The 23,863-nt window shown below is 33.8% G+C and overlaps 1 protein-coding gene across 1 annotated transcript; it reads right to left on the bottom strand.

The window, feature by feature from the left end:
• Positions 1-23,267: 23,267 nt before the first annotated feature.
• Positions 23,268-23,651, bottom strand: LOC131613664 (uncharacterized). Its single transcript, XM_058885313.1, has one exon. The coding sequence runs from the start codon at positions 23,649-23,651 to the stop codon at positions 23,268-23,270; it is 384 nt and encodes a 127-aa protein (XP_058741296.1).
• Positions 23,652-23,863: the final 212 nt, after the last annotated feature.

Raw genomic sequence — 23,863 nt, 5'->3', positions numbered from 1 at the left:
AAGGAAAGAGATAAGTGATGAGAGTGTTGATAGTGAGATGATGAAAATGAAGTATGAACTACCTATTTATAGAAGAGTGAGACATTTTATAGAAGTATTAAAATAAATTAATTTTTATTTATAAATTTTATTTTTTTAATTTTTTAATAATTTAAATAAGTAAATTATAATTATTTAATAATTAATTTAAAATAAAAAATATTTAAAAACATTATAAAATCTAAAAAAAATACTAAAAATGAAAAAAAAAATTGGTCCCCTCCGTTTGAAACGGCGGCCACATGAAGGCCAATACATGCCCTCCGTTTCAAACGGCGGCCACCTACTGCCACTTTGAAAAAGTACAAAAAAGGTGGCATTTTGGGACATAAATTTTAGAGGGAGGCATTTCCAGAATTTATTTTTATGGGGGTGGTAGTACGGTCAAAATTCCCCGGCAAGAAAATAATTAATTACAAAAACTAAGTATTAATAAAAAATTAAACTTGTACATAAGACAATTGTTATTTTTATGATATTTTTTAATACTTTGTGAATGAATTATTTATATTAAAAGTACAATATAGTATCATTTTGTCAAAAATATAGTATTATCTTGTGAATGTAGTAAATTTAGTAAAGATAGTTATAATTCTGGCGGGGCAAAAGCCCCCAACCCCTATTACATAAATCCGCCCCTGGGTTTAAACATTAAAAAAATTTAATTTGTGAAGATAAAAATAATGATAACTAAAATAAAATAAATGACTTCAAGTAATTCAATAATATAAGAGTAAAAACAAATACACAATAAACTAAAAGAAGAAACCCAATGAATCCTTAATGAGTCTATATACAATCCATTAACGAACAAATTTACAAATTGAAACAATGAAGTTCAACACACGTGGATTAAAAAACCGGGCCGTATGCCCCACAAACCTACTGTTAACCCAATTGTCGTTGTTGTTCGTCTAAACTCTGTCGTAGATTTTTTGACCATTTTTTATATCCAAGTATTTATGAATCTCTCTAACTCACTATATATGAAATATGAATCAGACAAGATTAAGGTGTTCAAAAGTTTTGTTTCCTAACACTCTTAGATACATCTAAAGCAATACCAATTTCTAAGAATACAGTGAAAGAAATTTCTACCATTATCTCTCTAAGTTTTTCTAGAATTACCATCTCCACCCTTCGCCTTTCAAACTACATTTTAAAGGTTATATTTTCTACAACCTAATGAATTTTTAATGGGCCATTAATACAACTCATTGATGAAGAGATCCACAAATTCAAACAACAAAGTCCAATTCACGTGAATCGAAATTTTTTTACCCTTTACTTGTCAAACCTCTTTGATTTATACATATATATATATAGGCTAACTTCATCCTCTTAAAATACTTAAGCCTTCACCAGTATCATCAATCTTCAAATCTTTCTCCGTGGAAAGTTTTTTGGATCTCACAATTGTTTGGAATTTATCTAAAGTAATAGTACATGCCTAACCATAAAGAAGGACATCCTTGAAGTGATCAAAGGATCTGAGTAATGAGATTGACAAGAGTATAACCTTGACTTCTTTATAAATCTTCACCTAAATATTCTCAAAATCATCAATGATCTAGTAAAATTTTGTTCATTTCTCCAGTATGGATTTTTTCTCCATCATTGAAATGAGTAGAATTGTTGTTTCACACATAATGCGTGAGCCAAAGACTGGTTCATATACAATGATTCAAGTTTTTCCCATATCGAAGCCCCAATCTTCTCCCTGGAGACTTCACTTAGAACTTTATTCTAGAGGCACAAGATAATGACACTCTTGGCCTTATCCACCATCTCAATATTCTCTACTTGCGTTAGACATGCAAACATAAATGCTTCACTCTTTAATGCTTCAACATACTTTTCTTGAGTTAATTTTTTTCGCATATTCACTTTCACAATACAAAATCGTTGTCTCCATAAAAATTATCAATCTGCCATTTATGATCCATGGCATTCACTTGTAAGTCAAATTCTCTACCCCACAGTGGGCACTAATTATTGTGAAAAGTGGTTGAATAATTCAAAGCTTAAAATAGAATTTTTTAGAGTTCAAACACACCAAAAAGTTTGATGTATGGGGACAAAGAACAATGACAACCAAAATAAACATCCTTAAGAAACAAATAACCTACCACAAGTGAAGACAAACACATAATAAGGCAGAAGAAGATAAGAGACAAGAACAAAAAAGAAACTTGTTTACCCAATTATATTAGACCCATCTACTCTTGGAAAGAGAGAGAGAGGGGGAGGGAGGGAGAGAGAGAGAGAGAGAGAGAGAGAGAGAGAGAGAGAGAGAGAGAGAGAGAGAGAGAGAGAGAAATTCTCGTATTCATCATACTTCCAAGACTTGTTCCAATTGATTACAAAAGAGTTATAAGAAAATAGTCACTCAAGTTTTAAAGAAAAAAACTATTTTCTACCTAACTATTTTTCAATCTCTCCAACTCTCTCTATATATGAATCATACAAACCCAATGTATGTATAAGTATTTGTGATTCCCCTTAGTACATCTTAAGGTTTTCCGAATTCCAAGAATATAATCATAGGAATTTCTACCTTTGCCTCTCTAAGTTTCCCTAAGATTGTCGCCTTCTCCATTTGTCTTTTAGACTACGTTCTAAAGGTTGTAAAGATATAAAATTATAGAGATACATTTTTACAATTGTTGAAACCAAATGAATCCTTAACATGCCCATAACACAATTTATTAACAAACAAATCGACGAACTAAAACAATAAATTCCAATACATGTGAATAGTCAAAATTGGACTTGATGCCCGACAAACTTGCCATTGAACCGAATTTTTGTTCCCCTTAAATACATCTTAAGGCTTCTCAATCATAGTAATTTCTATCCTTGTCTCTCTAAGTTTTCATAGGATTATCGCCTTCTCCATTTGTCTTTCACAATATGTTCTAAAGGTTGTAAAAATAAAATTGATAGAGATATATTTTTATAATTTTTGAAACCCAATGGATCCTTAAGATGCCCATAATGCAACTCATTAACAAAAAGATCCACGAACCCAAACAAGACAACCCAATACATGTGAATCGACGAAATTGGACTCAATACCCTACATACTTGCCATTGACCCGCATTGGTGTTGCCGACCTGACGGTCTGTCGCTACTCGCCTAAGCTCCTTTGTTGGCCCTTCACCTCATCTGTTGAGACCGGAGGATCGTCGCCTCCTTCCTTTAACCATTTGTTTGCCACTGTCGGAGTGTGGCCGACCCTCGTATGTGCTGTCGGACCACCTCTTCCTCGGGACTATTGTCGCATATTTCTGGCATTGTCGTGCTCCACCATCACGCCGATTCCAGTTGGTTGCTATCGTTACAGTCCCTATGGTTCCGACGTCTTTTGTTGACATCCAGAATGTTTTTTTAGCTTTACGATTTTTGTAATCTCAAAACATGTTTCCTTTTAAGTTATTGTTTAAAATTTTAAGATACACTTCAACACAGTGGTTGATAGAAAATAAGAAAAGAAAACATATATTATAGTTGTAAAAATAATCATTAATGATTTTTTTTTCATGTTAATAAATAAGTTTGAGTCATTTTTTATTCTATCTTATTTTTTTAATTTTGTCCCTTTTATTTGTACAAGGATAAGATTGAGTGACTTTGATTTTATGATAATTTTGTAATTCTAGTGTAATTTAGAGATCAAGGAATAATTAAAATAAATTATTTGTTGAATAAGAGTAATTGATTTAAAGGGAGATAGAAGGAAGGTTACGAAGTCACCAAGTCATCTAAGCCAAACTCAACCAAAATGCTATGTCACCTAAGCCAAACTCAATTTGAACAATACTTAGTAAAATGCTCCAGCTGTTTTTTGTTTGGAAGGGTTCAAAGAAAGTACATAATATATCGAATTTAGTTGCAAAGAAAATCAGGGATATTTTTTTGTGTAACTAAAACAAAACTTAGATTTTTTTCAGTCCTAGTTTTTAATCTTGGTCGCCTTTATTTAGAATCTTGGTTTGAACAATAAACAATTTAATTATGGCCCCCATTACTTATTCTTTAAAATTCATTGTTTATGTATCAAATTTATACTCTCCCTCTCCAAGATATGTTAGAAGTCAAGGATTGCCCACTAGTACTACCACTGCAAAGAAAACATGGAAATTCTTGAGGTAGGGACAGGGCGTCAAATGAAACATATGCATCTCTGAGCTATATATATTATATACGTGTGTTATAATCCTATAAACTAATGTTTTTGAATAAAATAAGGTAGTTGCCACCTACCTTAAGTTTGAAGATTCGTATGGTTAGTGGTTAGATTCGGTCAACTTAAAGGTGCTTCTCACAACATTTGTGATTCTCACACACCTTTACCGATAGAGTCAGTAATCATATACTAATTAAAAACTAATACTTAACTATTAGTTCGTGAGTGTTTAAAAATAGGTTTGATATGATCAATTGTATGGTTTTTGATAAGAAGGGTTTTGCTACTACCATAAACTAGGGTTTTGCTCAAAGAAGAAAATATAAATTTGAGACGGAAATTAAAAATGCTTATCATTCAGCATACCAACAATAGAGACACTAGCTCTATAAATACAAGAGATTACTATGTGGGCCTAAAGATACAAATCTGCCTAAGCCCACTTGGAGGAAATATAAAGAGTTCATTTAAATTAAGAGTTTAGTTCATAATGTAATTCTGCTGCCATATGGGCTTCTTCTTAATTCTGTTGGGCCTATCACTACTATCCATCCCAGGGAGAACCTTGTCCTCAAGGTTAGACAAATCAGACAGCAGATCCGGCCCAAGTTGAGGCCCAGTGTGATTTGCTGTGAAGTAGATGTCGGTAATAGTGGGGCTAGTAGTCACAGAGGTATTTTGAATTGTGGAATCCAGCTGTGATGTGGGAATGAAAAAAGGGGGACGCGTGTCATAAGGTGGGAGAGGGAATAAGAACGTTGGAAATCCAACGGAGGAGGGAGGGAAAGCGTGTGAGGGGATGCAGAAAAGAGTTGTTGGGAGTTTGTCTTGGGCAGTGGAGCAATTAATGGGCTAGGTGGGATACAGTTGGATGCACATGGGGGAGTTGGTATGGGAAACGGTGAAAGACCAGAAGGTGGGGACACGTTTGCGTGAGAAATGGGCTTGGGAAAGGATCCAATGAGATTGGACGGTCCGGATTTAAGGCTGGGCAAATCGGACGGTGCAACTAAATTGGAAGGGTCTGGATGATGTTGACTAAAGGAAGTTGAGAAAGGCACGCGTGGGTTGTACTTTAAAGACTTAGTTAAAGTCTTTAATGTATTAGATGAATCACTTGCTTCAGAGAGATTTGGGACTTTATTTCTTTGAGTGACATCGTTCCCCTTCTTTGTTCCCAGTCCCTCATTTTCTTCCATGACCATTTCTTGAACCCTTTCTCTGCCTGAATCCAAAACAGGGTCGTTATCTCCATCATCTTCCTCGCCAATGTTCTCTGGTAAAGGAATGGAAGAAACTGGTGGGTCTTGTTGATGAAAGAATCGTAACTGAGACACATGGAAGACGGGATGGATCTTAGATGAGGATGGAAGTTGTAGTTCATAAGCCACGGGGCCAATCTTATGCAGAACCGGGAAAGGACCATAAAACCTCTTCGAAAGTTTTTGAGACGTTCTCCGTTGTACAGAGGATTGTCTGTAAGATTGCAAGCGTAGCAGAACAAGATCACCCGGTGAGAAGGTACAATCTTTTCGTTTTTTGTTGGCTTGTTCTTTCATAATCTTCTGACTCCGACTAAGATTAAGCTTCAGTTTGTTAAGGATATTCTGTCTTTGTTGCAGCGTCGCATCAATTGAAGGGATCGTTGAAAATCCTCGGACATAATCTTTAACTGCTGGAGGGGGACGACCATAAAGGGCTTCGAAGGGCGTCATTTTGATCGAAGAGTGCAAACAGGAGTTGTGCCAAAACTCGGCTAAGTGAAGAAATTTAAACCATTGCCTCGGGTTATCGCTGGTGAAACACCGCAGGTAAGTTTCTAAACATCTATTAACAACTTCCGTTTGGCCGTCTGTCTCAGGATGATAAGCGGTACTGTATTTCAGGGTTGTGCCTTGCACGCGAAAGAGTTCTTTCTAGAAGGTGCTCAAGAAGAGTGGATCTCTGTCTGATACTATCGTTTTCGGAATTCCGTGAAGTCTACATATCTCAACAGAGAAGCGTCGTGCGAGGTCAACCGCGGAGAACTTGGTTGGCAGAGCAACAAAGTGTGTGAATTTTGATAGTCTGTCACAAACAACCCAGATGACGGTGTGGCCGAAAGATTTAGGAAGATGAGTAATAAAATCCATTGACAAATGTTCCCACACTTGTTATTGTATTTCTAAAGGTTGTAACAGTCCTTGTTTTTTTGATGGCAGGTACTTGTTATGTTGGCAAGATTGACAACATCGCACATAGTTCTTGACATCTCAGTATAGACCTGGCCATGAAAAAGTAGCTGAAATGCGTGACAAGGTTGGTTTCAACCCGGAGTGCCCTGCAGAAGGTGTGTTGTGACATTCCTTAAGGATAGTCGCTCTGAAATCTAGATCATCGGGTAAGAAAATTCGATCCTTAAAGAAAAGCAGCCCTTGTCTGTAATGAAAAACTGATTGCATCTTCATGTCTGTTTGGCATTTGTTAATGAGGTCCTTTCCATGTGTATTGTTAGTATAGTACTGCTGGAGTCGTGAGATGAAAGTTGGAACTGTAGATGAGATTGCAAACAAGAGGGATTATTCTTCTGAAAGGCATCTGCTCAACGCATCGGCTACACAGTTGTTTTTACCAGGTTTGTAAAAAATCTCGAAACTGAATCCTTGAAGTTTGGCCGCCCATTTTTGTTGTTCTGGGGTTTGAATGGTTTGTACTAACAAGTTCTTGAGACTCTTTTGATCTGTAAAAATATGAAAATGTCTCCCCACAAGGTACTGACGCCATTTTTTAACTACCTCAGATATTGCAAACATTTCTCGCACATACACAGAAGAGGCCTGAAGTCGAGGACACATCTTCTTGCTGAAGAATGCTAACGGGTGGCCCTCTTGGGAGAGAACAACACCAATGGCAACCGCGGATGCGTCGGTTTCTACAACAAATGTTTTGCTGAAGTCAGGAGGAGCTAGCACTAGGGTTGCCGTCATGATTTTTTTTAAATTTGTAAAAGCATACTCAGCATCTGTATTCCATGTAAATCTAGTAGAACGTAATAAATCGGTGAGAGGAGCGGCGAGTGTGGCGTAGTGGCGGACAAAACGTCTGTAAAAACCTGTGAGGCCCAAAAATCCCCTGAGTTGCGTGAGTGATCGTGGCGCTGGCCAATCCAAAATTGCTTGAATTTTGTCTGGATCAGGGGTAACACCGTTTAAAGAGATGACATGACCTAGATAATCAACCTTAGGAACTGCAAAAACACACTTAGAAAGTTTTGCCACAAACTTATTTGAAGCAAGTAAGTCTAAAATCAAAGTTAGGTGTAGTAAATGATCAGAATAAGAATTACTGTAAATTAAAATATCGTCAAAGAAAACTAAAACAAACCGTCTCAAATAAGGTCTTAAGAGGTCATTCATTGCCGATTGAAAGGTACTAGGAGCATTAGTTAAGCCAAAGGGCATTACCAAAAACTCATAGTGCCCATCAAAGGTTCTAAATGCCGTCTTGTGAGTATCTTCGGGCACAACCCTAATTTGATGGTAGCCTGACCTTAGGTCAATCTTTGTAAACAAAGTAGCAGAACCCAACTCATCAAAGAGTTCATCGATTGTGGGGATGGGAAATCGGTCACGGATGGTTGCCGCATTCAGTGCGCGATAGTCAACACAAAATCGCCACGATCCATCTTTTTTTCGGACTAAGAGGACAGGTGAGGAAAAAGGGCCAGTGCTAGGCTTGATAATGCCTTCAGAAAGCATATCGTGAATTAGGGTAGTCATAGCTTCCTTTTGTGAGTGAGGGTAGCAATAAGGGCGAACATTGATTGGGGGGGTGTTGGGATTTAGAGGAATGTGGTGATCATGTGGGCGGCTAGGTGGTAATCCATGGGGGGGCTGAAAGACAGTTGGGTAGGATTTAATAAGGGCATCAATTTCTGGTGGGTTATTGCTGGGCTGAATTTGGTGAGAAGAATTTTGGTTAGTTGTGTCAGGATCCAAGGTAAGTTGATAGAATAAGAGGTGCATGGAGGCGACAACATCAGTATGCAAAAGGTGACAAAATTGGGTGAAAGTTGAGGGTGTTGGGCCGTGGTTAGTATCACCTTGAATAGTAAGATTTTTATTTTCATAATTGAAAGAGATTTCTGGAATAGAGAAATCCGCAACGATTGGACCAAGTGTACGCAGCCATTCCATTCCCAATACTACATCAGCTCCTTCAATTGGAATTAAGTAAAAAGGTATAAGAAACAAATGGTCTTGGAGTGTTATAGGTACCTTTGAACACAATCCTGAACATTGTAACTTAGAGCCATTTCCCACCATGACCGAAAAATTAGGAATAGGGGTATTTGGTATTTGGAGGTGTGTTGCAATCCTTGGTTAGAGAATGTTATGAGTGCTTCCCGTGTCGATTAGGACAGCCACCACTAGCCCATCGATTAATCCTTTGAATTTTAAAGTTTTTGGTGAAAATAGCCCACTTGCTGCTTGTGGTGAAAGTTGGAAGTAAGTTTCAGCTAATTCTGAGTTTTCAGAAGCAACATCCAAGGGTTGAGTGTTTTCAAGAATTTCCTCATGGGCAGTAGTGGAAATGTCATCATCAATCATGAGTAACAAGAATTTCCCATTTGCACATTTATGCCCCGGAATGAACTTTTCGTCGCAGTTAAAACATAGCCCTTGCGCTCTTCGTTCAGCTTGCTGTGCAGGAGTAATTCGCCGAATAGGAAAACGGCCCATTTGATTTGTAATTGGTTGAGACACCGCATTAGGCTTTGGAACAGGTGCTGTAGGTGATTGGTTGTAAGGCTGTTTGAGGTATGTGGATGTTGGAGGGGTTGAGTAACTTGGGCTTTTGAACTTGGGTTTGGAGTCTTTTATCTTAGCCTCAATAAGTTTTGCTAAGCCAATTGCATGAGTGATAGAACGAGGGCGCTGCACTGCTAATTCACTCCGTATGTCCGGAATTAAACCGGAAATAAAAAAATTCAATATTGCCTCTGGTGGTAAACCAACCACACGATTTCCTAATTTCTCAAAGCTTGCTTGATATTCCGTAACTGACCTATGCTGTCTAAGCTTAAACAATTGGGCTTGATGGTTTTCATACGTTGAAGGTCCGAAACGTAGCTCCAAAGCCCTTGAAAAAGCATCCCACGTAGAAAGTTCATTGCTTTGAAACATCCATTTGTACCATCCAAGTGCCTCGCCTTTCATATAGAAAGCGGCCATAGGTAAACGATTTTCATAAGGTATGCTATAAAAAGCAAAGAATTGTTCAGCTTGAAAAAGCCATTCTAAGGCATCAGCACCATCAAAGTAATTCAACTCAATTTTTGGGTGTCTAAAACCAGAGTTAGGTGGAGGGTAAAATGGGGATTGACCGGTGTGAGGGTTAGTGTTGGGATACGGATAGGTGGAAAATAAGGGAGTTTGTGTGACTGCTGTGTGGTGTGGGATTGAAGTATGGAGGAGGGTTTGGGGCTGAGCTAAAAAGGAAGGGGGCTGTGTGTAATTAGGAGGAAAAGGGTTAGTAAAGCTGCTGGAATAAGGATAAAAAGCAGTATTGGATGTGTGGATGAAGGGTATGGAACGTGTAAAGGTGGGATCTGGTGGTGGTGGTGGGGAATAAAGTTGGGTAGAATTAAGGGTGGAATTAATTTGTGATGAGGATGACATGAAAGGGGTTTGGGGGTTTCCCAAGGCAGAGCTGGATGATGAAAAGGGTCTAGATCTAGATGTAGAGGTAGGGGTGGTGGTAAAAGTGGGTGTGGGTCTGGTTTTAGGGATGGGTGAAGAGGTGGGGTTTGACCTAGGTATAGCGGCAGCGGCATTGATTGCTGCAAACTGCTGTGTCATTAATGCTGTAAGAGCAGCAAAGTTACTGTTCATGGTGGACTCCAAGGTAGTGTGGTTCGTGTGGATCTGCCCTAGCTGTAAGGCTACAGCTTGGTTGTTGGCTTCCATGGAGGATTCAAGGTTTTCATGGGTAGAAATTAAGTTTTCAATGCGTTGATTTGTGGCATGGAGAGTATCTTCAATGTCTTTGGGAGTAGGAATATTGGGTTTAGGAGGCATTGAGAAGGGAGATGAAAGCACCAATTGATAAGAAGGGTTTTGCTACTACCATAAACTAGGGTTTTGCTCAAAGAAGAAAATATAAATTTGAGACGGAAATTAAAAATGTTTATCATTCAGCATACCAACAATAGAGACACTAGCTCTATAAATACAAGAGATTACTATGTGGGCCTAAAGATACAAATATGCCTAAGCCCACTTGGAGGAAATATAAAGAGTTCATTTAAATTAAGAGTTTAGTTCATAATGTAATTCTGCTTCCATATGGGCTTCTTCTTAATTCTGTTGGGCCTATCAGTTTTTCTTTTAATTTGTAATATTTTCTCTTCATAATGTAATACACTTTGAAGCTTTTTCTTCTTCTTCTATTTCTTTAATTGATGTTATGTTTCTCGACACTAATACTCGCACATATATCATGTACTTGCTGAACATGTTGTTTTTTTGGTTTTGAAAATATTGCCTCGAAGGAAGTTATCGACTGAGTCACGGATCGGTACGCTTTCTTTAAGACGTTTCGTGGTGTTGCCAAAATTATGCAAAACAGCTCTTAATAACCACGACGCCTCCAGGATAAAACAGCTCGTTCACAAAAGAGTTACAATTATCACTTGCACTGTGATGAATCGCCTGATGGTGTTTAAACCATTCGTAGCATCTAAAACAATTTCAGTTGTTGATGGCGCACAAGGCCACTTGAAAACTAAAGAAGAAATAAAATGTTTTGAGATGAAGAGAATATAGAGGGAGAAGAGAGATTCCCAAAATTTAGAAATATGGCGTACTTTTTCAAAAAGCTTAAGAATTATATTAATAGGTAAATGATTCAACTAAGTGCAGAGAAAATAATGAGAGCGTGGAGAGAAAATAGTAGGAGGGAGTGTTACTTAGTAAAAACTAGGTTTTGATAAGTGACTTGTTATTAATTAATAATTAATTAATATTAATAATTAGTTCCACTAAAATTAACTCCCATAAAAATAGGATGACCCTTTCAATTCACGTTAAGTTTCCAACAAATAATGACACTTTTTTTATTATTTGCTGCTCTTCATTTGACAATATTTTTAACTATTAAATCAATTATAGTATATCCTACATTTAAGCATTACTAAACTATAAATATCATGAATACTAAATGCAGACTGTGCCTCGAATGTCTTAAGAACCGTGAAGCAGGTGATGTATTGTAATTTAGGCATGTTGGTTCTACCTCATCCATGAGACATATGAAGTTTAGATTGGACATTTAAGGGTGTGAGGTAGTTGTCCAGATTTCTGTGTGATTATATTATTTTAAAGAGAACAATTTTGCTTTGTGAAAAGTAAAAATGCAATCAATTATGACTTAGCAAAAGTATTAAAAAATGAGACATTAATGTCAGAAAGTCTAACACGAGCAAAGAAGACTGAGATGGTAGATAGTGCCGAGAGTTTCATTTTCTTATGCATTAGAGATAAATTATTGAGGAAACTTGCAAGGGTGAAGACTGCGAAGGAAATGGGGAAAAAGTTTGAATCGTTATATATAATTAAGTCATTGTCTCATGGGTTATTTATTCATTTTGGATAGTGAAGAGAAAATTCTTTGTGGACAAATTGAAGGAATTTCATAAAATTATTAAAAATTTACAAAATATTGAGGTGAAACTTGATATGTAGGACACAATTCTACTCTTCTTGAGTTTATTACTTTGATATATTGAGCATTTCAAGGATGCATTTATCTTTGGGGAGGAAGGAACTAATAGAAAACAAAAGCTTAAACACTTGAAGTTTGAAGATAATGGATAAGGTATGAATGTTTCAAGAAGGACGGGTAAGAGAACGAAAAGTCAAAAGGGAAAGAGATATAGATATAATTTGAAGATCAAGGGATATGACAAATATAAGTACAATTTTTTTAGTTGTCCTAAAATCATCCATTTTAAGAAGGATTGGACCGAGTGTGGGAGCAAGTGAGATTTCTTTTGGATTGTTATTACATTATGTGAGGATTGCTTTGAGAGTATTGGAATGCTAGTGGTTAGGAATTTGATGAAGGAGTGAAAAACACTTAGAAAGGGGGATTGAATAAGGGTTTCTTATTCTGGTTCGTTGTTAACTAAACTACTCCAGTCCACCCCTGACAAGGTGATTTACCTCAATTGAAGATTTAATCCACTAATCAAACTGATTACAATGGTTCTCCACTTAGATACCCTCTAAGTCTTCTAGAGTCTACAGATCACAACTTGATCACTCTAGGAACTTCCTTTTACAATCAATGTAAAATAAAGATTACAAGAGATTAAATTGCTTCTTAATAAGCTATAATCACCAAGTGATTTTTCTCTTAAGTTTAAGTTCTAACACTCACTAAAATATTACAATGTTGTGAGGTTGAAGATTAAGGTCTTCTAAGATTTTGTGTGATAGCTTTTTGGCAGCATTTTGTTACTTCACGTGAGAGAGTTGTTGCTGCTTCAGCATCAGAACTTCTATATATAGGCAGTGAGGAAATGTGACCGTTGGGAGTATTTAATGCTTTACTTGAGTAGTACACTGCTGCATTTAATGTTTCACTCTTTTGTCAACTACCTCGAGCCATGCTTCAACTGCTTTTTCTGACTTTGCCTTTTGTAGCTTCTAACGTTCCTTTTGTCAGTCAGAGATTTGACGTTATAGCCTTTTCATCTTGTACTTGCTTCTAGACTCAGAATATGTAGAATAAACATTTGAATATCAGATTCTTCAGCTTTGGTGCAGATGCAACTTCTGTCTTAAGACTTTAGAAGTGCTTTGGAGCGTGATACCATCAGAGCTTCAGATCCTTGCTTCTGACTGCCATCTTCTGATGCTTTCCAGACCATGTTATGATTTCTCTAGACCATCTTCTGATGTCTGCCAGATCATGTTCTGATGAAGCCATCCAGATTTTCTGGGTCAGAGCTTCTTGTTATACCCCAAAATTTGCCCGCATATTTTTTCAAGAAAACTTCAATCTAAAAATTAAGAGTTTCATATAATCTTGGATTTTCACATCCTGATTTATGAATACTTGATTTTTAGAATTTTTTCTTATACAGTATTTTGGCTTGCTGTTGAATTTATTCTTACGCAAACGCCAGTTATTGTTTATTACTTCACACACGCTATTTATTTGATATTTATTTATAGATAAATAGTACTAACACAATTGGTACAGAGTTAAATCTTTTGCAGGCGCAGAGTCCAGGATTCAGACTGTACTGGTAACAAAAGAAACAAGTTTTTGAGACCTCAAATGGATTTCATGGACCTCCATATATCTCAAAGTACCATCATACAAATTTTCAAACTTCAATTCACTCAGACGCACCGTCAGCAGCTCAAATAGTCAACAGACGACCCGTTTGACCAAAAAAGTCAACAGACAGTCAAAAATGAAATTTTTTGTCAACATCTATATTTTGTCAAAGGATTCATCATTTGATCATTGGATGATCATAATTCATCAAGGAAAGATCAAAAATCAACAAAACCCTAAGATTCAAAATTAGGGTTTTCTCCTAAAAAGTCAACTGAACTTTGACTGGTCATAACTCTCTCATCCTTCATCCAAAAAATTCAAACCAAAGCTCATTTTGAAGGAAATTCAATTATATTTCAAATGCAATTGGTCCCATGGTCATTAGGTTCACCATTTGAAAAATATGAACCAAGACATTACAGGTCATTTTCAAAGTCAACAAAAAGACACTTTTTTCAAAAGGATACACAAGGAGCATCAAAAATCATTTTGACATGAGACCAAAGACATTGGTTAGAGGACTCTTTGAGGTTTCCAAAAAGAGCAAGATCTCCTTCATATGACAAAAATTGAGGGATTTACACCTTGTTGAAGTTGGCTAAATTTTGGGAAAATGCATAAAACCAACATTGCTCAAAAATCTATTTTTTCCAAATGGGGCCAAGTTTTCATAGTTCAAACATGTTTACCATGATATAATGGGCCTCCCATGACCAAGACAAAGCCCACACCATTTTTATTCATTTTTGGTTTAATTTTATCCTATTTTAAGATTAAATGAAAATGGAAAATGGAAGGATAATGCATAGCTTAGTTTCTAAGCATGAGTCATCAAAGAATCTTTAATTTTCTGCAGAATATTGAAGTACAAGGCAAGAGAAGTGAAGAGGAGCAAGACTTGGTCAACAATTCAAAGATTTTTAATATTTAAAAATCAAGAATTCAACAAAGGCAATCAATGCTTCTTGGCTTAGTTTCTAAGCACCTCTTGGCCTATAAATGAAGCTGAATACTTCAACAACAAGACACACACAAAATTATAGCCAAGGCATAGCAAGAAAATTCTCTCAAAATTCCATAACTTTGTAATTTTCAATTTCCATATTCCAATCATTATCAATACAAACTATCACTTTCAATCATCTCCTAAGGTGGCATAGAGTAAGAATGAACTCATAATATGGTCCTATAAGAGTTATAACACGTGTATAGTACTCTTCACTTTCATACATAATTAATTTTCGTTTTCATACATTTAATCAATATCAATGTAGTCTAATCATTCTAATGAGTTCATGAGGTCCCATAGGGTAGATCTGGGCCCTAACATGTTAGCTCCCACGTGAGAATCATCCCATGCCATTAACAAGTGCTCATGCATGTTCAAACTTCAACTCCATCGAACCCATGGCTACAACGCTCAAACAGTGAAACTAATACCATATTTGGACTCAGAGCATCCTAATTAGGGGATCTGGGTCATTTGTTACTCTTCCTAACGTTTGTTCTTGCAGGTTTGTGAAGCTACCAAAAATGGTGTTTTTTATCGTAAAAATAGAGGGGGTTTAAAACCGCCGCTATCTATGTTAAAAAATGAAGGTGACGGAGGTTGAAGACGACCACGCGACCAAGCGTGGTTCGTCAGTCAAAGCTGACTCTTCCCTCCGCTCGCGTGGCTCCTCATCATTGGCAGGTCAACTAGTCTTCCATCCACGCGTGCACTTGTGGGTCCCAGTCAGAAAGTTTGAATTCTCCTTGAATTCAGCGCATGTTCCCCACCATCATATCATGTTCCCTCACGATCTGAGCCCTTGGATCATCTCAACTTTTCATCCAACGCACCAGACAAATGGTCCATACCATGGACTCATCAGCATCACACACCTGATAATTTTACTTTCTATTTTTCTATTTTTATTTTAATTTCCTTGCAAAATTAATTAAAAATAGTTTTAAAAATCCAAAAAATACACAAAAAATATTTTTAAGTTTCGAAAATAATATTTTATTTTCTGATATAAAAATATTTTATTTTTCTTCATAATTTAAATATTTTGTATAATTAATTAGATAATATGCATATATTTATCTTTTAATTATTTTCAACCAATCAAAAATCATAAAAAAATTGTTCTTTATATTAAATATTGTTTATATATCATAGGCTAATTTTGTACATATTTAGAATAATTTTCTCTTTAAGTTTTAATTATTTGTGTAATTATTTATATAATTATGTGTTAATTAACTTAATCAATTTCAAATCAATTTCAAAAATCCCAAAAAAAATTAGTTTTGTTTTAAAATTAATTAACAAGCATTTTGAACATATTTTGAACTTAATTTTTAGGTTTGAAATTTATTTTCATCTTTTTTCCTCATTTTAATTTAATTAATCATGCATTAATTATAATTAAAATCAATCATAAAAAATCCAAAAACATTTCTTTTATTTTCTTGCAATTTAAATTCCTAGATAAATGTATAGGTTGTCAAATTCATGTAAATAGCGTAGTTTACATTTCCTGCACAATCGATGTAATAGCGTAGATTTACTTTCCGCATTTTACATTTCCGCATTTTAAATTCCAGCACATATAAACTGCGTGTATGCCAAAGATAAAATTGAATCGTTAGATCACTAACTTCAAAGATAAAATATCTGAATCCAAACACAATCCCACTTGCACCTCTTAGGGTAATCCCTTTCTCATTCTTTTCAAAATCAAAATCAAATTCTATTATTTCAAACGCAAAATCGAACTTTTGTTTATATCCGGTGAAAGGATAGATTTTTAAAGGAAATAGGATAAAGACCTTATAACTCAGGGTAGACCTCCTAATTTGCTTGCTCAAATCAAAACAAACAAATCTCTCATATATCATTGTTTTTCAAAATAAAACTTTCAAAAAGACAATACTTTGTATATATCCAAACAAGGATCATTACGAAGTTAACGTTCTTTTTTCAAAAACTTCTTTTGAAAGATAAAAACACTTTGTATACATCCGCACAAGGATCATTACAAAGTCAATTTACAAAGGTATTTGGAACCACATACGAGCATTTCAAGGCAATCGAAAAGTAATTGAAAACAAGTGAGCTAAGCAAATTAAAGAGCCCATGGATAACCATGGATACAAAGGGTGCTAACACCTTCCCTTTGTATAACCTACCCCCTTACCCAGAATTTCTTAAAGGTCTTTTTTCTGTTTCTTTTATAAACCTTTCCTTAATTGGATAAAATAAAAGGTCGGTGGCGACTCTCTGATTTTCAAAAATACAAAAGCAGAAACAAAAAAGAGTCAGTTCGCGTATCTCTCCACGAGAGGTATGGCAAAAAACCGAGCGCACGACACTTCTGAACGTTGATTTTGTGCATACTCTTTTAGACTTTTCCTGAAACGGAAAACGTGAATAATTAGAGTACCACATTGTCTTATACAAAATTCATATATAATGTTATCATCAAAACTAAGAATATTGATCAGAATATTTCTTGTTCTAACATTTGAGATAGAGAAAAGTTGAGTTATAGACTTAAGATGCTATTTGGAACACCCTTATATTTAGATTTAATTGTTTAATTGATTATTTGATGTTTTGATGTGATTATACGAATCAATGTGATTTATAGATGGTAATGTGTGACGTGTGATGTGTCTGGGGTAGTTGAATTAAGGTGTTGATTAGAATTATAATTTGAAATAGTCTAATTAACATTGTTAACATTTAATTAAATAAAATAAGATATATTGTGAATAAGTTAGTGAGGGCATAATTGGAAGTTAATAGTAAGGGTCCTAAGGATAACTAGGTAAAAAGAGGAAACAGAAAGAGGATTTCATTCAACCAAGAATTTGGATAAAACGTGAAAGAAGAGAGAGTTAGGGCAATAAGAGGAGAAGGAGAAATCAACCGTAGGAATTCGAAAAGGGAATCAGTTTGGCTAATAATCTATGGTAAGGGGTTATCATGAGCATTATGTTTGATTTAAGGGATTGATAATTGTATGTTTGTTTTTGGTTTGGATCTTATGATGAATTTGATGATGTTGATGAACTACCATGATGAATTGCTTGGTTTGCATGATTTATGTGATGTATGATGTTGTTGATTGTTGTATTGGTGTGTGATAATATGATTTAGATTCAAATCAACCATTGTTAAGGATTTGAATGTTTAAGGTTTGGTGATGAATCTTGGAATATAGATGAACAATTGTGTTTTTGGGTGGGTAATGATTAATACATGTTAGAACTAGGATAATAGACCTTAAATCGCCGAAAAGTATCGATTAAAACAAGTTTTTGGGCAAAAGATTGGGTTTGGTTTGATGTAGGTCACGCAGGAAATTTTTGCAGAATCCCAGAGCCTGCTTAAGGTGGTGGAGCCTGCTTAGTGTGGTGGAGCCCGCTTAGCGCTCTTTGGAAAATAAAATGGGTCATATTACAGTAGGTATCGCGCTTAGCGCAGTACAGGGTGCGCTTAGTGCGGTAGTCTGGAACAAAAATTATTATTTTTGAAAAATGATTTCAGAACATGGAAGCCTATATTTTATTATAATTTATGGGAATTTTCTGAAATTTACTATGCATGTTTGGGTAGGTTTAGAAGGCATTTTGTATGTAACTTGGCTTTGTGAATTATTGTGCCTCGGTACTTGATTTTGGTGAATGTTGTTGTGTTGGTTGATAACATGATTGATTGATGATTGTGTATGTTCGAATGATTATATGACTTTGCTGAATACATGAATTATGATGTCATTTTGACTAGCCGTGGTCATTTATTTGTGAAGTTGAGCATCGTGGATTCATAGCATAATTATAGGACGATAATTCCAGTGATGTTTTAGAACCTTTGGTCCAGTAACGACCCTTAATCCCATTGTGTGGATTGAGTGAAACTTATTGATGTGCTCCGATTTCAAGCGGGAATAAATCCTATGGTAGGGATCTTTGGAGAACGATGACTGAGTCATCTGTGATGAATTGGTACCACATGCATGAGTCCATTGTTGTTGCATTGCATTGTTGTGATTTGTATGAACTAATGATGCTTGATTAATTTTGACGTGATTGATGATTTCAAGTGATGATGTGTTGAATAGTTGATGATGTGCAGTGGTGAGTAAGTATGAATACATGATAGATATGTTATATCTGTATATATATGTGATTGATTATTCATATGCCACTACTATATCTATTTCTTATGTCTTACATAATGTTTATGAAATACTTACCCTTCCTGTTTTAATGTTGCCTCCATGTGGTAACACGCAGGTGATCAAGAGTAGCCCGTTGAAGTTTAAGGATAGTTTCATGGCATTCTTTTACCGTTGTTTAGATTGAAGGGAGTCTTGCTCTGATACGTAACATCGGGGATGGAGTCGTTATGTTTTAGAACTATTATGTTCTCTTTGATTATTTGAGTTTGAATTACATTTTTATGTTGGTGTTTTGAGTTATATCTCATGAACCATGAGGTTTAATTGATGTTTTATGAAGATTATTTTAAAGATGTTTAAAGTTATAGATTCCGCTATGAGATAATATGTTTGGCTTTATGATAATGAATGAGATAGTTTTAAAAAAAATTGAGAACCCGTGTTATGGAGCAGAACTATTGTTTGTGAAGCTTTTATGACGATGTGACACCCTTGTTGGTGATTTTATTTTATGTTAATTTATATTGAGAATATTTTTTTTGGGTTAGAAGGGTGTTACACTCTTACTACATGTTTCAAATGAAGGAGTACTTTGAGACTTTAGAGCTAAAATAAGGTAGGGTCTTAAGGCTTGCGAGATTCAAGATATTGAGACAGTTTGCCACAAGATGTTACCGTAAGTTTCTTTTGCACAATGTCAAGTATGTTCCCGAATTTAAGAAACACAGGTTATCTATAATCATGTAAGATGATTTAAGCTATTGCAATGGAATTGAATTTGAAATGTTTAAGCTTTTTCAAGGTGCATTGATGATATGTTGTAATATGTTTTGAATGGATCGACAATTATTAGTAATGCAACATTGTTAGTCACAAATTTCATGATAAAATCAAACTATGACATTTGAGATTAGAGCATATTAGTGAAAGAGGTATTGAAAAATTGGTAGATACACCACTACAAATAATATATTTTATGACAACGCTTTAACCTCACCCAACAAATAATGAGGTATAATTCCTAGACGTGCCACGTTTTTTCATTTTTTTAAAAGTACCATATATTTCTTCAGAGTTAGTAGATAACCGATGGGAAAACCTATTCAGGGGACATGCTTCGAATCCCAGTAACTGTAGTTTATGTTTTTATTTCTTTAAAAATGACGTCTTTTTTTAGTTTATTTTAATTTCAAAATTAAAAGATCTTTTCCTTCCGTTTAATTAATTATTGGGTTAGATATCCATATTTAACTATAAAATCATTTGTTCACTAAATTTTACCCTAAACACAACTCATCTACAATTGCTCCAAATTCATAAGCATCATTATTTGGAATGGATTGCAAGACACAAAAATTTTCAAATTTTCTTAATCAGTTAAGAAATATTTCAAGCTTCTGTGTTGTTTCTCTTCTAACACCAACCTTGAGCAAAATATTTTTCTGTTCTTCACATAATAGTGTTCTTTTTGTTGTTGTTGTTGTTCCACCTCTTATAAGATGATTGATATATTTTAGAATAACTTCCCAGTATTGTCAATCAAGGAAAATATTATAATAGTTGCCTTATGGGCGAGGTTTGAAAAAGCCTGTAAAAAAAAGTTTGGATTCACCCCCTAAGCATAAAAAATTAATTTCCAAGCTTAATTTAGTCTCATGAGGTGTTGAACCCAAGATCCAAAGCATGCATGAAGAAGCCAATTAACACTAGGCTACTCGTTGGTTTTGTTAAATAATTTCCTATGTTAAGATATAATAGTTACTATTAATTAATTACTTATTAATTAATTACTGTTAACTTTATTAGTCAATATATTAGTTATTAAATTATAAAATATATTAGTTAATAGTTGATATTTATATTATTAATTAATATTAATGTTATTAGTTAATAATTATTAGTTATTAGTTAATATTTATTAGTTAATAGTTAACGTTATTAGTTATTAGTTAATATTAGTTAAATTATAAAATAGTAATTAATTTTTATTTTTCTGTTAAAGTTAATTAAATTATTAAATATAAACTAAATTAATTTAGTTTTAATTTAAATTAGTTTAATTAGTTTTAATATAATTAGATTAATTAAAATAGTTTTAAATTAATTAATATAGTTTTAATATAATTAATTTAGTTTTGTTTTAATTTAGATTTAATTTGGTTTATTTTTAATTACATAAAAATGTTAATATTAACTGAACCAAATAAAAATATTATATAATATTAATAATTTAACATCAATATACTGTAATAATTTAATTTTAAAAATATTAAAATTATTTTATAATTAGATGAATGGTTTATATAGATACTTTTTATATAAGATGATGTAATTTAAAAATACTGTAGCTATTATCTCATTAATATTTTCTTTATATTAAACTTTTTTTTAAATTGTAATTTAAATATTAAAGTTAATTAAATATTAACATTTTTAAATATAAACCGTATTTAATATTTTTTAAATATTTATGTTAGAATAGATTAAATATTAACGTTAAATATATTTTTTAAATATTTTTAATAATTCAATAAATATATTGTATTAAATAGCATATATTAAACAATGAGTAGTGCTATTTAGTACGAAAAAAATTGAAGAAAAATGCACGAATATACACATGTCATTAATTTAGTGTATAATTTTTAATTTATTTTCATATTTAATTGGGATCATGGAGTGGTGGTGATAATGAATGGTTGAGATTATTCTTGCCTTTCTTATTTTTACATTTTCTTAACCATAAGCATTTTCCTTAAACAAATTAAGTAGTAAATATAGAGAAAAAGAGATATGCACTGACAGTGTAAAATATTTTTACACTATCAACCAATCACAACCATATATTCAATTAAAATACAATTTTAATTTTAAAAAACCAATATGATATGGCAAATGTAAAGATTTTGATTGGTTGTATGTGTAAAGTTAGTTTACACTGTCAGTGCACTAGCTTTAAACTCGTAAATATATATGTAATATTGTAATATATATGGGATAATAGCTATATTTGTAATAAATATTTAGTAAATATGTTTTTCCGAAATTATTGTAATATATATACTTAATGCAAGACTATAAATAATAGAAGCAAGTAGCTTAGTTGTAGTTGTCTCCTCTTGCAACCATTAGGTCTTTTGTTCAATACTCGGAAGACACAATTTTTAGCTTTCATATGTATTGGGGTGAATCCAAACTTTTTTTTTTTTGGATTGAGAAATTTATTCCTAATCATACTAATAATATATTGCAAGCAATGTTGTTGTTTCATCAACAAGATCTTAAATAATTTGTTTTGCAAATAGTCATTTGTTTGAATATTACAACACACAAATAAAATGGTGAATAATATAAAATTGAAAAAGGAAACATTACATTTTAATTTCAATTTTTTACCATTCTCCACTTTTTTTGTAATAGTAATAATCTATTACCTTGGTGGATTTAGAAACCGAGGAGAAAAGTCCCTATTTATTTTTAGAAACTGAAATAATAATCTATTACATCAGTAATGCAATGGAGTTATTTTTTTTAGACCAATTAAATTTCCAACTATAAAAACAAGTAATAGAAGACACTATTTTTCTAGACTTATAAATATACCCACCTCATGTTTCTTCTTTATAGATTTATTTTTGTTCAAAACTCACACAGAAACACACTCACAAGTAAAATATCTTTAAAAGTTATTCACAAGAAGCAACTAATTTAAATTTCAAATTATCCGTTCAAAGGTTGCATGTGGATAAATATCAAATTAAATCTTCTCACCAATTCTAATCTACTCACCAATTTTTTTTGTTTGTCTCTTATTATTGTTTGTATTCTACGATGAAATTTGTTTTGACATCTAAGATTACTCCATACTTTTAGAAGATAATTGTGAAGGAGGTGTATACATTAAGTTATAATATTAATGAGAAGATTACGAATTTTGTTTGAAATTTCATGTCATAGTTATTATCCTACTACTTTTTAATCTAGTTTTTTTATTTGCTAATTTATTATGAGATACTAGATTTTGATATATCTTAGTTTGCTGATTTATTACTATGTAACGATCTAATAAATTAGATGAATAATGCTACTGATTCTATAGAAAGTTATGAGATTTTAGTTTAGTTTTGTCTGATATGTCATTATTAATTCTTTTTATTTATTTTTTATTTATATATCATCTTTGATCGATCAAAATTCCTACTCTCTTTTCAAGAGAATTTCTTTATGTACCCATACACCTTCTTAGGGACCTCTGGTGAAAACTCCATAGTACCCCTATATTTCGGATATGCATTTCCGAAGTCACCTTTTTTTATAGAAAAAAGGTGACTTTGCATATGCATCTCCGAAGTCACCTTTTTTTTTTTTGGAAAAAAGAGGTGACTTCGCATATGCATCTTCGAAGTCAACTTTTTTTAGAAAAAAAGTGAATTCGGATGTGCATATTTGAAAATATGTCTGAGACAGAATCCATATCAACAAAGCAGTAAAGCATAGATTTATCATAAATAATCGAAATTACATAGATAGTTCAACAAAAATTTAACGTTACACAATAAACGGGTAGTTGAAGACGGCACAACAATTTGTTAACATCTTCTCCCGATCTTTGAAGTTTCGCATCCAACTCGATCGAAACCTTTGAAGAATATTGTTGATAACTTGTCCACATAACCTCTAAATCGTCGTCGTTCTTGAGCTCAAATGGGGTGAACTTTACTTTTCCTTCGGGGTCAAGTGAAGGTGAACGATACTCAAGTTTGACCATCTTCCAATTTTCTGGAAATTGCAAGAGGGAGTTCAGTGTTGGAATCAGCTCGGCAAATGGTGTGTCGTACAAGAACCTAAATTGAAGCGACATCGGATAACCACTGCTGAAGTAGAAAAAAGCAAAGTGAGGGTATGTTTGAGTCATTTTTTATTGTGGCTTGTGATGTTGATGAGAATCTATAGAGATCATATTTATAGACTTTTTGGAGTAATATGGACCCAAGAAATCTTATCTTGATATCAGAAAATCTAGAACATCTACAACATCTCTGACAATGTTGTCGGGGTGCACCATACCTAACATGTGCATAAAACCTACATTCTGTTAAAACTGTTTTATTGTTGTAACAAACATGT

Source organism: Vicia villosa, linkage group LG6 (genome assembly GCF_029867415.1).
Source record: "Vicia villosa cultivar HV-30 ecotype Madison, WI linkage group LG6, Vvil1.0, whole genome shotgun sequence".
Classification (NCBI taxonomy): Eukaryota; Viridiplantae; Streptophyta; class Magnoliopsida; order Fabales; family Fabaceae; genus Vicia; species Vicia villosa.
The sequence above is the reverse complement of the archived record's forward strand: the minus strand, read 5'-3'. Positions and strand labels throughout refer to the sequence as shown.

Excerpts from the sequence above, each read along its gene's own strand:
- LOC131613664 (XM_058885313.1), bottom strand. The coding sequence starts at position 23,651 with ATGACTCAAACATACCCTCACTTTGCTTTTTTCTACTTCAGCAGTGGT.